Source organism: Anopheles arabiensis, chromosome 3 (assembly GCF_016920715.1).
Source record: "Anopheles arabiensis isolate DONGOLA chromosome 3, AaraD3, whole genome shotgun sequence".
NCBI lineage: Eukaryota > Metazoa > Arthropoda > Insecta > Diptera > Culicidae > Anopheles > Anopheles arabiensis.
Genome location: NC_053518.1, coordinates 89,806,012 through 89,820,500, shown reverse-complemented (window position 1 = coordinate 89,820,500; position 14,489 = coordinate 89,806,012). Strand labels below are relative to the sequence as shown.

The 14,489-nt window shown below is 43.6% G+C and overlaps 1 protein-coding gene across 1 annotated transcript; it reads left to right on the top strand.

Moving 5' to 3' along the window:
* Nucleotides 1-393: 393 nt before the first annotated feature.
* Nucleotides 394-12,247, top strand: LOC120904311. Its single transcript, XM_040314222.1, has 2 exons — nucleotides 394-2,152; nucleotides 10,435-12,247. The coding sequence occupies exons 1-2, from the start codon at nucleotides 687-689 to the stop codon at nucleotides 10,673-10,675; spliced, it is 1,707 nt and encodes a 568-aa protein (XP_040170156.1). The 5' UTR covers nucleotides 394-686; the 3' UTR covers nucleotides 10,676-12,247.
* Nucleotides 12,248-14,489: the final 2,242 nt, after the last annotated feature.

Genomic DNA, 14,489 nt, shown 5'->3' with positions numbered 1-14,489 from the left:
TCCGCAAAAAAATCCTGCCATCTAGAACAACTTCCACAGGGGCAGAAGAAGAAAAAAACAGCGGAACGATCTTTACACGTTATACATCCGTAACGTAATTTCGCTTTGCTCTGCTAGTCGTGCTCGTGTCACACTCTCTCTCATTATTTGTCATACTCACTCTGCTTCTCGTTCGCACAAAAGTAGTAAGCGAGATGCTGTGATCCTTCTTTGGGATGATCGGTTTTCCCGCTTTTCCGTGTTGCAGTTGTCGTACCATCGTCGCTCGTGCTTGCTCGTGTGCTTGCGACGACGAATAATGTTCCTGGGTATACCGATCGATCGTACAGTACCAAAACGCTGCCACGCTGTCGCGTCAGTTGGAGGTTGATCACGAGCGAGAACGGATGTGACTGACGGTGACGATCGTGTTTGAGTTGAATGTAGGATTGTCGCGATCGCGCGCGCGTATATGTGTGTGTATTGCGAGAGCGTATTTGGTGTTCCCTAAAATAGTTTATGTGAGACTTTGTGTGATTGAGTGACAGTTAATTGCTTAAATTGCTCCGCTTTGATGATTAGCTGGCGCAAAAGGTGAAGAGGGAGTCGTTTTTGTGTGTTGTGGGTGAATACTTTGTGCGTGTAAAGTGTACGAGAGCGAGGACTGTCTGTGCGTGTGTGTTTGTTAGTGGGCTGCCCGGCAAACTATGTCCGGTGAACGTTCGGCCAACTCTCCAATGCTTATACTGGACATTAGTGGAGCCGGTTCCGGTGCTGCACCTTCCAACAATTCACCCTACACGATGAAGAAACCGTCCTCCAACAACGTTTCTCCAGCAAAGCTGAAAGAGGAACAGTACGATGAGGCAGACAAACAGCACCAGCAGCAGCTGCAACAGAGCCCATTGGGTGTAAGATATCATGCCGCAGCTCATCAGCAACATCTTCAAGTTCGCAATCTGCCCGATCTGCATCCAATCCATCCGGCCACTGGTGGACAGCATCGAGAGCCTCATGATCAGGACGGCCATCAGAACCCAGATTTTGGTGTGCTAATGTCCCAACCGACATCCACAAACGCACCAGCGGGAGATGTCCCTACCTCGCACCCGGTTTACTTTTACCCAACCTCAGCGCCAACGGAGACAACGGTCAACTCGCGCGTTGCCTTTCCAATGCTCCAGAGCTACGGCGTCCAGAACGTGCTGGAGCAACCGCAAACACAGCCAGCGCTTGACACGTTGCCCTCCATCCTGGCGACTTACTCTACCTCCTGCGAGAGCGCTAAGAAGCGCCGAATGCTCGATGCGGACTATGACTACGAGTTTGATCAGAGTTCGCTCAGCCCGGATGGTTATCAGCCGGAAAAGCGGACGCGCTACGACACAAACTACGGTGGATGGGCGTACGCTCCAGGGACGCCTGTGCCGCAGGAGTACAGCCACTCGAACGGCCCAATCGCTTACGGTGGTAGTGAGCTGCTAATGTCCCGTGCTAATGGAACGCACGGCGGACAAGCCTTGAACGGGCTGGATGCGGATGAATCTTCCTCCAATGGGTCGTGCAATGTGACCGGATGCCACTGTGAGACGATCCAGATGAAGCCGATGATGTACGTATCGGAAACGGCTGCTACTTATGAGTCATCGGGTGTCGTTTACTACCATCCAGCTGGTCATCACCATCAACATCAGGAGCAGATACAAACGATCGTACCTACTCATGCCCCAATCGATACGACACCAACCCACAGCCCGATCGGTGCCGACAGTTCCCTGTCCGTGTGTTCCGGCTCTCCCCTAAAGCTGGACGAATCGAGCTGTTCGGTGGGAAAGTACGGGCAGGATCGAGCACAACCAACGACCGTCGCCATGCTCGAGCCTACGGCTGGTGAGCAAGCAATCTCCCCTACCAGTACGAGCGGTGCAGACCCACAGACCGTCGGTTCCGTTGGTGGAACCAGCCGCAAACCACGCGCCGGCCGTATCCGGAAGCGAAGCGTAAAGGAATCGGTCAGCTATCAGGAGGTCCAGAGCCAGCGGGTGATTGCGAACGTGCGCGAACGGCAGCGGACGCAAAGCTTGAACGAAGCGTTTGCTTCGCTGCGCAAAATCATTCCAACGCTGCCGAGCGACAAGCTGAGCAAGATACAGACGCTCCGGCTAGCTTCCAGGTGAGTTTTGGGGGATTTATGAGAATAAGGAATTATTGGAGCAAATTCAAACAAATTAAAGGGAAATGATGAAAAATGTATGCTGGCTGAAGTGAAGATATTAAGGAAGGTTTCCAGCTGGCAATCCAGGCAATCTCTCGACCTATGAAGACAATTTTCAGGACTAATTAATGTGTGAAATCAAAGTCAAAGCTTGATAAATTTTAAGTTAAACGGTTAGAAAAAGCGATCATTGACTTTTCGGACCTTCTTTGCTGTTAAAAGCTTTTCTGGAATATTCTTTCATTCCAAATAATTGCTTCTTCTGTTCCACAAAAACATGAGGTAAAAATTGCTACTTTGTTTAGCGCCTTCAGTCTCTCAAGCGTCACCAAACTGTGCTTTAATTTAAGCAGTTTACAGAGTTTCTCATGGAAATTTGGTAGCCTCCCAAGGAAGTTTGAGCTCTTCTAGGGTTTGGACTCGTTCCACGATTTATAAGGCGTTTCCACCCAACTGGTTGGCCCATTTGAATTTGAAGAAAATCCTCAAATGATGCTAATAACTGTGGGAACGTTTAAAAACTACACGAGAAATGATTAAAAGATCGTTTAATATCTCCAAAATAATTTGAGAAATTCTACAAAACAGTAACCAAAAACACATTTTAAAGACTTTCTTTGCAAACCTGAAATAGAACATTTTCCGTTTTCAGTAGATAGTTTTTCATTAGTCAAGATCATGTACAAACACTCCACAACTAATTCAACGGGAATATTAAATGACATAATTTCAATTGATCTACACAAAATCTTCAAATACATTGATAAACCTGTTTAAATTGGTTATCAATTTATATTTTATACCCAATTTTACCATCCTACTACCTTGTAAAGCAAAATTAGTATTCCCTTTTCACGATCATTTCCTTAACTCTTTCCCAAAGCTGCACGTGTGGTGCGAATCGATGAAAAATGGTCACTTTACGATCATTAATAACTCCCCATTCATGTGATGCGACCGCTCATTTGTAACTATCGCAGTGCTCTCGTGAGAATGTTAATGTTTCGGGTGGAAAATTAATGTGACACACACCACGCACAAAAGATAAAAGCAGTAACGATCGGGTCAAAAAAAGAAAAAAAAAACTACGGAAAAAAGAAAAGCAAAAGATAGATGGATGAAGATCAGCACACCGGGAAGGGCTGGGGAGAGGGGAACGAAAAAGAAAAAAAGGCAAAGTATCCGGCTGCTGGGCGAGAAAAAAATAAATAGTCACCCCGGCACACCCGGCACGAAACGGCATTTTCCACGCGTCAGTACGGGAAAATGATCAATGGATTTTGATCGTGCGAATGACATGTGTGCTGGCAGGCTGCTGATGATCATGGTGGTCATGGTGGTGTGTGAAACTTTTTTGCGACATTATTAAATTTCAATACGAAACACCGGTATTGAAGCTGCTCGATCGATCGGCTACGAAGTCGACTCCACACCGGGTGCGATTGATTTATAGCGATCGTTAGGATGGGAAAATTGACGCACAAAAAAGAGCATATTTAGAAATAAATTATGTCGCCTTTTCCTGCTGTCACTGTCTCTAAGCAGTGAAAATCGTATTATGATTTATAACGCACGCGCAGCACCACGCAAAAGACAACCAATGATTGGAACGATTTATGAAGATACATATGATCACGCTTGGGGTAGGTAAAAAATAAATAAATAAAATAAAAACGTTTTTGCTTACGCCCAGAAGCTAGGCAAACGCCATTCGAAACCATATCAAAGCGGCGGTAACATTGCGCCTCGGGGTTACGCATTCGCCGCGCAAAGTCATCGATTTCACTTTCGATTAGTGTCACGAACGATCTAGTGCTCATTGGGGGGATTTTGAAGGGGAGCGACCAGGCTGTTCGGTGGAGACGCCTGGTCGTGGAAGAGCTTCAGGGCAAACAGTGTTACATTTGGCAGCAAATGCGCGATGTTTGTTTGTTCATTTATTTGGTAATAATTTTCAAATAAATAAACAGATAATGGAAGATGTTTAAATTGTCTTTTATATAAAGAAGCCGCAATTTTTTGCCGATTTTTGCACACAAAATGATTACAAAATGTGTTTAAAAACACTATTTTCCCCTTATCTGTTTCCCAAGCGCCATCGATGGTGTCATTATTTTGTCCATTTTTGTGTTGCTTCTTTTCTCCTCCACTACTCGCCAAGTACTTGCACCGTACACAAAAGAAACTAATGCCGCCGGTACCGCCGTACGACTCGCGGCGAGGCCGCATCTGTATGGCGCATCGGCGTGTGACAAGTGCGACATAAATTAAAAACGAAGAGCCACACACACTCAGTGACACGGTGAGTGGATGATGGAAGCACACACGATGCACGCAGTCTCGCGGAGGAAAGTGAGGCGAAGAAATTTGTTGAAATTTGAGACACCAAACAAAAACGGGACGACCGCAAACGTAAGAGCGTTTCTCAAAAGCCGCGACTGGTTGGAAAGTGTGTGCGTGTGTGTGTGTGTGTGTGTGTGTGTGTGTGTGTGTGTGTGCACACGCAGTGCTGAATAGGATCAAACGGCACTGGTTAATGTTTGCTGGGGGGCTGAGCCCTTCTTGATGACTTGAGCGAGAAGAATGATCTATTGCTTTATCCATTTATTTTTTTAAAGTTTGTTTGTTAGCGTCGGTTCGTTGCTTTACCATTTTTTTGTTCGTTTTATGCCAAAATTGGCAAGAGTTTTAATTGCGCCATACATCCTGTTTTGAAGTTGTATGCTGAACTATTCAAAAAAGAGGTTAGACTACCTGTTTAACCGTTATTATTCACATAAAAGAGGATAAAACATTAACTGAAGACTTCATTCTTTATATCACCAAATTCAAAGCCTACCTTGATGATCTTCGATGACATTTTTCAGCTTTTTCATCTTTAAACAATACTTACAGCAATTGATCTCTAGAATATACATCGTTTAAAGACAGTTGAAGACACTCTTCCGAACCCTTTCCTCCTATTAAATACCAAAGTAAACAACTCTACGCCTCAAAGGCCTTAATAGCAAATCAACGCGGGCAGCACTTGCTAAGACCCACTTCACCACGAATTCAATCGCTAATGATCTAATGCTCACGATGGATGAGTGTGTGACATGATGATGAGTTTGATCGAAAGTGTTTATAGCGCCCACCCTCTCCCTTCAAGTGGTTCCTACGGCAGGTCGAGTGTCGATCAGACGCGCTAGACAAAGGCAAATACACACACACACTTTTTATAGACGCATAGCACACACAGAGGCACATAAATTCCTTCATGCTTTTGTGCGCATACATCACACACACACACTCATACGATCGAATGGGGAGCCACCGTTTCACTTTCCGTCGCCACAGGAGTGTTGTACACGCTGTCGAACACATGTGTTGCGGAACTTTGGTGGGAAAATCGGTCGCGTTCCCGCGCTCGAAGGTAGCGCGATGATGTCATGAAAAACAACTGTACGGTTAGGGGGGGGGGAGTGCAGGACCTCCATCGGAAGCCTGCTTCCAGCCCCGCCTTGCTCCAGGAAATTACGCAGAACAAAGAGTAAAAACAGTAACAGGGAGCAAGCGTGGTGGTAGAATGGTTTGCTGGGTGAGCGATCAGCGAGTCGGGATGGGGTGCTGGATCGCAGCCCGGTTACTGTGGGACCGGAGATTCCGTGTCCCTTTGGGGAGGGGCACAACGAAAAAAGGGGAGTCGTATTTTTTGTTGTTTAAAAATGAATGAGTTACGCCATCTTAATCCGGGGAGTTGTGTACGATGCGATACGCGAAACACATGTGCGTGCGGAGTTGTTGTGTTAGCAGAAATGGAGAAGAAATAGAGAGACACTCTAAGGGGGGAAGAAAGATAGAAAAGTGATGCTCATCAAGCAGGTCAATTTGGGGTAATAATTGTCCTAAAACTTCGGAAAAAGAAGAACACTCACATTTTTAATAGCCTCATAACAAAAAATGGCCCAAAATGGCCGAAAAAACACAGTCCATCATTTGAACGACACAGAGCTCAAGAATCCATTCACACGTTTATACACAAAAAAGAGAAAACTTTGCTTCACTTGTTTGTAGAAGTTATGCTGTTTATGTTTGCAAGTAGTTTGCAAGAATTTCACAACATGAATAATTCGCTCTCGCTTACACTCCGGCTTCGCTTTCCGCCCGTTCGAAAAGGCACGCTGACACGATGAGTGACGCGCTGGATGGTGGGGCGCAATGGTGCAGTGGTCTGGCAGTTAATTAACTTCACGTTTTTATGGTAAACCGCAACGAAACGCGTGTAACGAATGAAGGCGAAAGAACGGTGGGAGAACAGTAAAGTGCTGTTATACATAGCAGCTTATGCAAACATTCGTAATATTTGTACGGGGTAAGTGGCACGGCTTTACTGGGAAGGTTGTATGAGACAAACATTGCATCGATCGGAAAGCATTATTCGTTCTCTCTCTCTCTTTGTCTGAAGAATGTTTGTAACATTCCAATCGTAGTAGAAAAGCATTATGGAGGAACTGAAAACTTGTCTTTAAAGAGCTGGTTGTTAAAAGCCTAATGAAAGGAATCCAATCTGCTCAAAACACCCTTTATGTGATCACACCCTGGACAAAGATCACACACCTCCAATAGACAGCTTAACTAAATATGTCTTGAAAAATAGTCTTTTCTCTGTGCTTGGTAGTGATTTTTCGAATCAAATTTGCAATAAAAAGAGGCAAAACACTGATTAATGTACTTCAGGTTGCGAAGACAAAATTGTGTTACATGGAGAGCAATTCGATCCTCAAATTTTGCGTCTTGAATAGGATTTCATCAATAGACAATCAATAGCTACGTTTACTACAATAAATCAGATTACAGTAGCTTTACCTTGAAAGATGAAGTGATCTTTAGCCACAAACGTTGACGGCCGCAATTAGAGCTGGGACGATCTAACTCTAATTCAGAGGTTCTTCAAGCTTTTTTGGAGACAAATTGACCAAAGTTGATCAAGTTGAGGTGATGATCCTTTCTTTAATATTAAGCCTGAAAGTTATGTGTTTCATTCTTATAATAACTCTACATATAGACAACAGCAAACAAAAACACTTGTTGAAACACTGCCCTTACATCTTGCCACGATTCCTTCCTTTTGTCTGTGTCTTGTGTCGAAAGTAATTAGACAACCATCGTGCACACAAATCGATTCCCCTTTGCTTTGTTTCATTTTCCCCGCGCTACGTACTGTCATCACTCGATCACGTCTTGCACTAGGCTCACTAGGGGGAAGGTTAAACCATCGGTCTATAAATTCGTCCCCTGTCAATGTGTGTCAAGGGGACGCTAGGACGCCTTCATTGCCTACAACATTGCCTTTTACGCCTGCCTCAGCGTTTAGCTATCAAAGTCTTAGCTGTCAGGGGCGAGAAGAAATAGAAGAAAAAGGGGGAAAAACGACACGAATCATAACGAGCGATCGTGGTGTTACTCGGCCCGATCGCGCACTAAAGCGATCATATCCCGCCGGGGCTGCGAAGTGGCTGACGAAGTGAAACGATGTGAAGAAAGCCAAGCATCGGAGGAAATTTATCACCTTCCTCGTGAAAACTCCTTTCACACAGTGCGGTGCGACACAGTACTACCTGGGACACGACTGGTGATGTTTCAGTGTGCTGGCTTGTCTTAGGTAAGGAACGTACGACTTGTCTGTCACGCAAACGATCGAGGTCGATCCTTCTGATGGAAAAAAAGATGATTATCCCCACAGGAGTTTGGTTTGGCCGACTTCCCCGCAAGAGACAAATGGTTGATGATTTCCGCGGGAAAATTCGAATCAAGCGTGGAATGAGTTTTTGTCGTCTTTTCTTCACCACGACTATACAGAGAGGGTTTCTTCTTGCGCTGAAAAACAAGTGTCAAAAACGCCCCGAGTCTCCCTGCGGGTACGAGCAAACGTCGCAGCGGAAAAAGGCGAGCAGCTGGCCTGAACCTTACACCATCACCGCAGAACGCGCACAGAACGATCAGCTCGATGATTGATCGCTTTACACACCACCGCCACCGCTATGATGGAGGACGGAGGGTTGTGCCTAGTGAACAAGACGAACGGTTTTTAATTGACTTTTTCGGGAAGTAGTTTGTCTCGCGTACGGACCATTTTTCACACCATTCTTCGGTCACGCCACTGCTCGCTGCCTGCTTCCTTTGTTCTGTGTAGGAGTTATGCGTTTTAATTAGCTTTTGATCGGTTTATTTGGGTTTTTGGGAAATTTTGGAAGCCGATCGCTCACGGGAGTGGTGATTATTTATTATCCTAAGCAAGGTAGCATCAATTTAATCGGTTTGCAGCGTTGTTTATTATTTCGTTGGAAAATGTAATTTGCTCTCGCTGTACTCGCGCGGGAGAGTGTAAAAGACTTCCTTGCCTTTTATTAGTTTCTGGCCCACTTGGAAGCATAAAAGGCCGAGCAAAGGGAAGGCGCAATTCAGACACCGCACTCTGTCTGAAGCTGGCCGACATTTATAGGTCGGTGTGCCGGTGGCAGTAGGCCTGCTTCATTTCCGGTCGCTGTTAAAAGTGTCGCTTTATGGGATGCAATAAATTTGGTGAGGATGCCGTCTCTGCCGTCTGGCGTCTACTTTGTCCAGCTTTGTCCGCCTGATCCATCGACGGTAGTAGGCAGATGGTAGATGGGTTTGGATAGTTTGGCTGGCAAAAATGACTGCAAAGACTGGGAAGATTGGTTTGTTGGTAGGTTTATGAGTCAATGTCCGCAAAGCGGCAAACACTGGAGATGCTTGGTAAAATGGATTTTCATTTAAAATGGGACGCTTTGGTAGTGAGGAAGTATGATGGATGTTCAAAGATGTTCACTGTTATGAATTGTAAGCCTAAACAAAACATACTTATTCATGCAAAATGTCAAGCATGAGCTCATTACAGAAGTTATATACAAAGCCACTTTAGTGCTAGGAACCAATCTAAAACAAATAATACAATGTTTGAGGCAGCTTTGGAATCGAAAACGAAGCCTGTTGAGACGTTATCAACAGGATTCTTTCTTTCACCCGAATGTACAATAAATATGAGATACACAAGCGTTTTTTAAGCAACGTTAGTTTATTGTAGCTAAAAATTCATTCGCTTGGTTCGGGGATCGGTGAAAGAATGGCTAAAGATCGTAACCTTGGCCACGTTCGGGAATTTTCGTGCTTTAGGGGAATGTTATAGCATTGGTAAGAACAGAGACAGCAGTCCAATCATAGTCCTTTACCAAGCCTGATTTCAAGTCGATGTCATAACCTTTAGTACAAGCAATATGAGTTCTCTAGTTCTTCGCCAATTCATGAACAACAACTAATATAAACAAATTGAATACATCTAGGATTTGAACTACATCAAGATCAGGAGCTAGAACCAGATCTAACATTAATTTTGGGACTTCAATAATAACCGTACAGGAAAGAAGACACTAAGCAAGATTACAATAAAAGGGTGTTGAGTGACTTCATCCAAGTCGTAAGGATCCAAAATTAGTATGATCAGGAGAAACGATCACGACAAAGATATACACTAAACAGGGACATACAATCAGGATTAACGATCATGATCTTGCATGATCTTGCTAACTACTTTGATGATCATACCTCAATATCTATCTCTGTATGAACCCAACGGAACCAACGTCATGTCACGTCGTGCAAAACGTAACCTTCCGTAAACTCCCAAACAAATGTAAACATCATTCCAAACTTCCCCCAAACTGCCATTTTTCCAGCACAAAAAACCCACCGTACAGGAAATCCACACCAAAATTCCGAAACCTTTTGCTAGGGCTAGAGAGAGCACGCAAAAAAACCCAATCTTTATCGCTCCATCCGTTTTATGTGAAAAGGTTTAATCCAATCAGACAACTTTCCAGCTGGGATATACCCAAGGGTCGTAATGATTCCGAAAACCCGAGTTCATTGCCCGTTCCTTTTCAAAAATGGCGATCCGCCGGCCGTAAGACAGGGAGTGACCAAGTAACAGGATTCTGGTGGGAAATCCTGTTATTCTGGCTGTTTACCTGTGTGACTTCAAACGAATTCGAAATGGCCTTGCGGCGGCGGCGGCGACGTACCCGTAGCAGGGGACAAAAATGGCGTCCCGAAAAGGGGATGGGCGTTTGTTTGTTTGTTTGTTTGTGTTGTGTTCATTAGCCACCTGAAACGTAAATGGGTCCCGCAGGCTTCTAATGCTTCCCCTTTTTCCCTTCTCTCTCTCTCTCCTTCGTTCGCAGGTATATTGACTTCCTGTACCGGGTACTGTCCAACAACGAGATGCCGGCGATGCGCGAGGAGCACAAAAATATGGCCGTTTCCGGTGGCAATCTGCAGTTCAGTGGCAGTGGCATACTGGCCCACGAGAAGCTTAGCTATCTGTTCAGCGTTTGGCGAATGGAGGGCGATTGGAGCAACGGATCGGCCGGTGGCGATGGTGTGGAGATGGGCGAGAGTGGTGATGGTGGTGGCAAGGAATGACTAGACGGGCGGTTCCGGTTTCGATGAAGCCGGAACTACAAAGACAGGAGGTACAAATGGGATGGGCGGATGAGTGCCTTTTATAATAGTTGGTAAGGTATTATAACGTTTAACGTTACGATTTCGGTTTCGGACAGGATCGATTCTGTGTTCCATTACCTCGAATCTTCGCGATCACGTGCGATGCGGAGTGGAAATGAGGGTAAAGTAAAGTATTATACGTTCGTAGGGGAGAGAGAGTGAGAGGATGTTGACGCTCTTTTGATTTGCTTACAATCATTTGCTACACTCTCCAATAGTTGTACAAGGCTTATAAAAAGTCAGTGTGCGAGAGAGAGAGAGAAAGAGTGAGAGTGAGAGAGAGGTTATCACTGTGCAAAACAAGTAACGGCTAGTTTCCAAAGAGCATAATAAGATTAAATAGAGATACAAGTAAAAACAAGCTAAATCCTCTCCATGACATAAACGAACAAACTAAAATGTGAGGTAAAGATCACAGAAAAAAGGAAGTAAAATGTTTAGTAAAACAAACACGGAAAAAAGAAGAACAAGAGCTGCAAAACACAGGAAAACAAAACACATTTCCATAAGATTAAGAGAAGAGTAAAATAAGTTAAATGGAAACTTAAGTATAACATATGAACATAACATGAGCCAAACGAAAAGGTTTATGGCACATGTAAATTATGTCGTATAACAATTGTCGTATAACAGTTGTCGTATAACTACTCTATTAGAGTTGTTCTATTAATTTGTTTAGTGTAGAAAAGCACAAGTTTATATTCCAACTGACTATTCCTATCTTTATGCATTTACCTATCTTGTTTACTGCATCTCAATCGACCCAGTTCGGCCTCGACATTCGAACGGTGGACATGATTGAGCTTGGAAGTAGAACAGACACACACACAGAGGAATTTGGCTCGTAACTTGCTGATATACCTCGAGTATATGAAGTGCATAGTTATATTAAGACCGATTCAATGTTCTGTTTGTGTTCGTTTCCAGTTCTTTTAATGTACAGTTAAGTTTAATGGTTTCAATTCCTACATTTTCAATGTTTTGTATAGAGCTTAAGTTTTTGTTTTTTAATGTTATTTTTTAGCTTTTAATAAGCTTAGAAACTAATTACTATTAAATGCTTTTGAATCATAAGAATCTTCTACTATACAAGCCACTTTCGAAAGAGTGCCACGTATGTATCTAGAATCGTAAGCAGAGAGAAAGAGAGAGAGAGAGAGCAAACGTTTCAACAGTAAGCCCAGCTCAGCCAAATTCCAATCGAAGCTAAATTAGTGTCTTAAGTCAGCAATAGGTCAGCACAGAGCCGCGGTGGCGTGGTGTGAGTTGCGATTGCATCATCTCCGCCCCGACCCCCTTATGGCTACATACACACTTGCCACTATTCCGAACACAGTGCGAGAATAAACTACCTAAATGGGATTTTAAAAATAACACATTTGTGTTTTCATAACTCATCGACATCGGTACTGCATCGGGGGTAGCGGGGGCGTCGAGTTCCGAAAGAATAATTGAAAATATCCGAAATTTAACTTACCGTGTCGGACGGTTCCTTCACGTCCTTGCTTCGTTTTTACTGCCGAGGGGAACCCCTCTCACGCCCAGCGAAACAATCGACGTGAAAAATCGACGCTTGACGTTCGCGTATCCGGTCGCTCCGTGTGGTTATTATTGGGGAATAATATGTTTTTGGCAGCAAAAGATGAAAGTCCCACCCTCCTCTTTGATTCTCATGCACTGTGTTGCTTACAAATGAGATTGGAAGTTGCACGGTTAAATGACGGCGTCCATCAGTAGTGAAAACATTCCGTACGTTCGGTTAATGGACTCGAATTGTTTTGAGATTGTGTGTTCTCTGTACAGAAAGAGTTTTAATTTAATAAAAAGTAATTGTATTTTATGAAAAGGACAAGTATTAAACAGCCATATTTGATTCCTTAAAGGGTTTAATAACAGCCATTTTATAAAGAAACATTCAAGCACACAAACATGGCCACGTATGAAAGTGACAAAACTTCAAAACTATAAAAGAATGAAAGAAACAAGAGCAAAAGGTAAGCTAAAGCGGAATGGCAATATGAGTGAAGATACACAAAAAAGATAGAAAAAGAGATGGAAACAAACATAAAAATCGTTTCACAAACCAACACGAACGAAAGAAGGAAGGTAAGATAAAAAGGGAACGCGAAAAGCAAAAGGAAAAAAAGAAATATCCGCTCCTTTTTCCTGTCTGCTGGATGTGTTTCGCTTGACAGAGGTCAATTTTAGTGGGTATTATTTTTTCTATGTGTGTGTGTTAGTTATTGCTTTTGTTTCTCTCCATTTGCATTCTCGGAAGGCAGAGGAACGGTCGGTAAACGCGCCCCTTTTAAAAGGGCAGAAGGGATTCCTTTAATGTTTGAGCGTTTTCCTTTGAGGCGTTTGTTCGTTCACAGCGAGTGCCGCTATTTATTTATTCTAGTTATTTTTAAATAAAAATTTAAATTTTATATTTTGTTTAATACAGCACAGCGGTGATTAGAAGAGATATAAACGAATCAATAAGTTATATATTGAACAAACCAAAAAATGTTATCATTTTTAGACACAATTCCATTCGTCCACACAATTGTGTTCACCACTGTACTTCGGTTCGTAAAGTTCGGGTGACCTTAGAGTTTGTACCAGTTTCACAAATAAATCATGTTTGTCCCTTTGTTAGGCACGGGATGATTATGCTACCGTGGCACCACAGTAACGTCGACGGTTTGGACCTACGTCTACTACGCGATCATGTTTCGTTCGCTTCCCGTACGGCTGTCTTGGTACGGCGACGCCATTCCCCTGGTACCCCTGGTGTTTGGAATAGAGCAGGAAGGGGAATGGGAAAAAAACTTTAATTAACTTCTAACATTTCTTCACCACAGCACTGGCAGCGAATTGGTGGATGAGTCGCGGGAAAACTAGAAAATTTAAAACCAGCACTGACACTGGCGTCGAGCAGAGGGCGGTGGTTGTCGCTGTGGTAATCAGAAAGGCGATCAGTCGTACAGCGGGATCTCGATAGGGAATCGATTGCGCATTGATATCTGTTTTTCTTTAAATAAAAAATGAGGTCGATTACTAGTGCGTTGAATAATTTTATAAATAAAAAATGATGGTTAGTTTATCACATTTGTCTATTTATTGCCATAATCAATCATTATTGAAGTTATGATTAATAGCCCACCTGGTGATGGATAAATCTTCTCGCGAAAAAAAAATGTCTGATTTACATCACATTTACTGCTGACATGTTCTACAGCCCCCAAAAACGGTCGATAGATATTTATGATCATACCGTGCTTTATGATCATAATCTATGCTACCCAGGCAACCATGAATCGTACCCGGTGACAACGGGATCAAATAAACAACTATGGCAGCATGATTGTGTACTGGGAAAAATTCAATTTTCACGCCCTATCGTGTGTAGAAATAAAAAGAGTCTCGATTTTTCGAGCCTTTGTTTACATTCAAGCTGGCTTTAAACTGTGCGCCGCTAGCCCGGAGACATAGAGCCAATTGCGTCCGCCCGGCATGGATGCGAACGCCACCACCGTACACCACCATCAACCATCGGTGTAGGGAATTGGAATTGTGGGAAATTTTCCCGCTTCGCTTAACCCCATCCTTGGGCCCCGGGTGGCAAAAGGGTTTGAGCAGTAAATATTTATGAAAATGGAGAAACCTGGTGTTTAATTAGGAGCGTTCTTTTTTTTTATTATGGTATGGTCTAAATGACAAGCAGTGGTGCGGAGGCGCTTGTTGATCC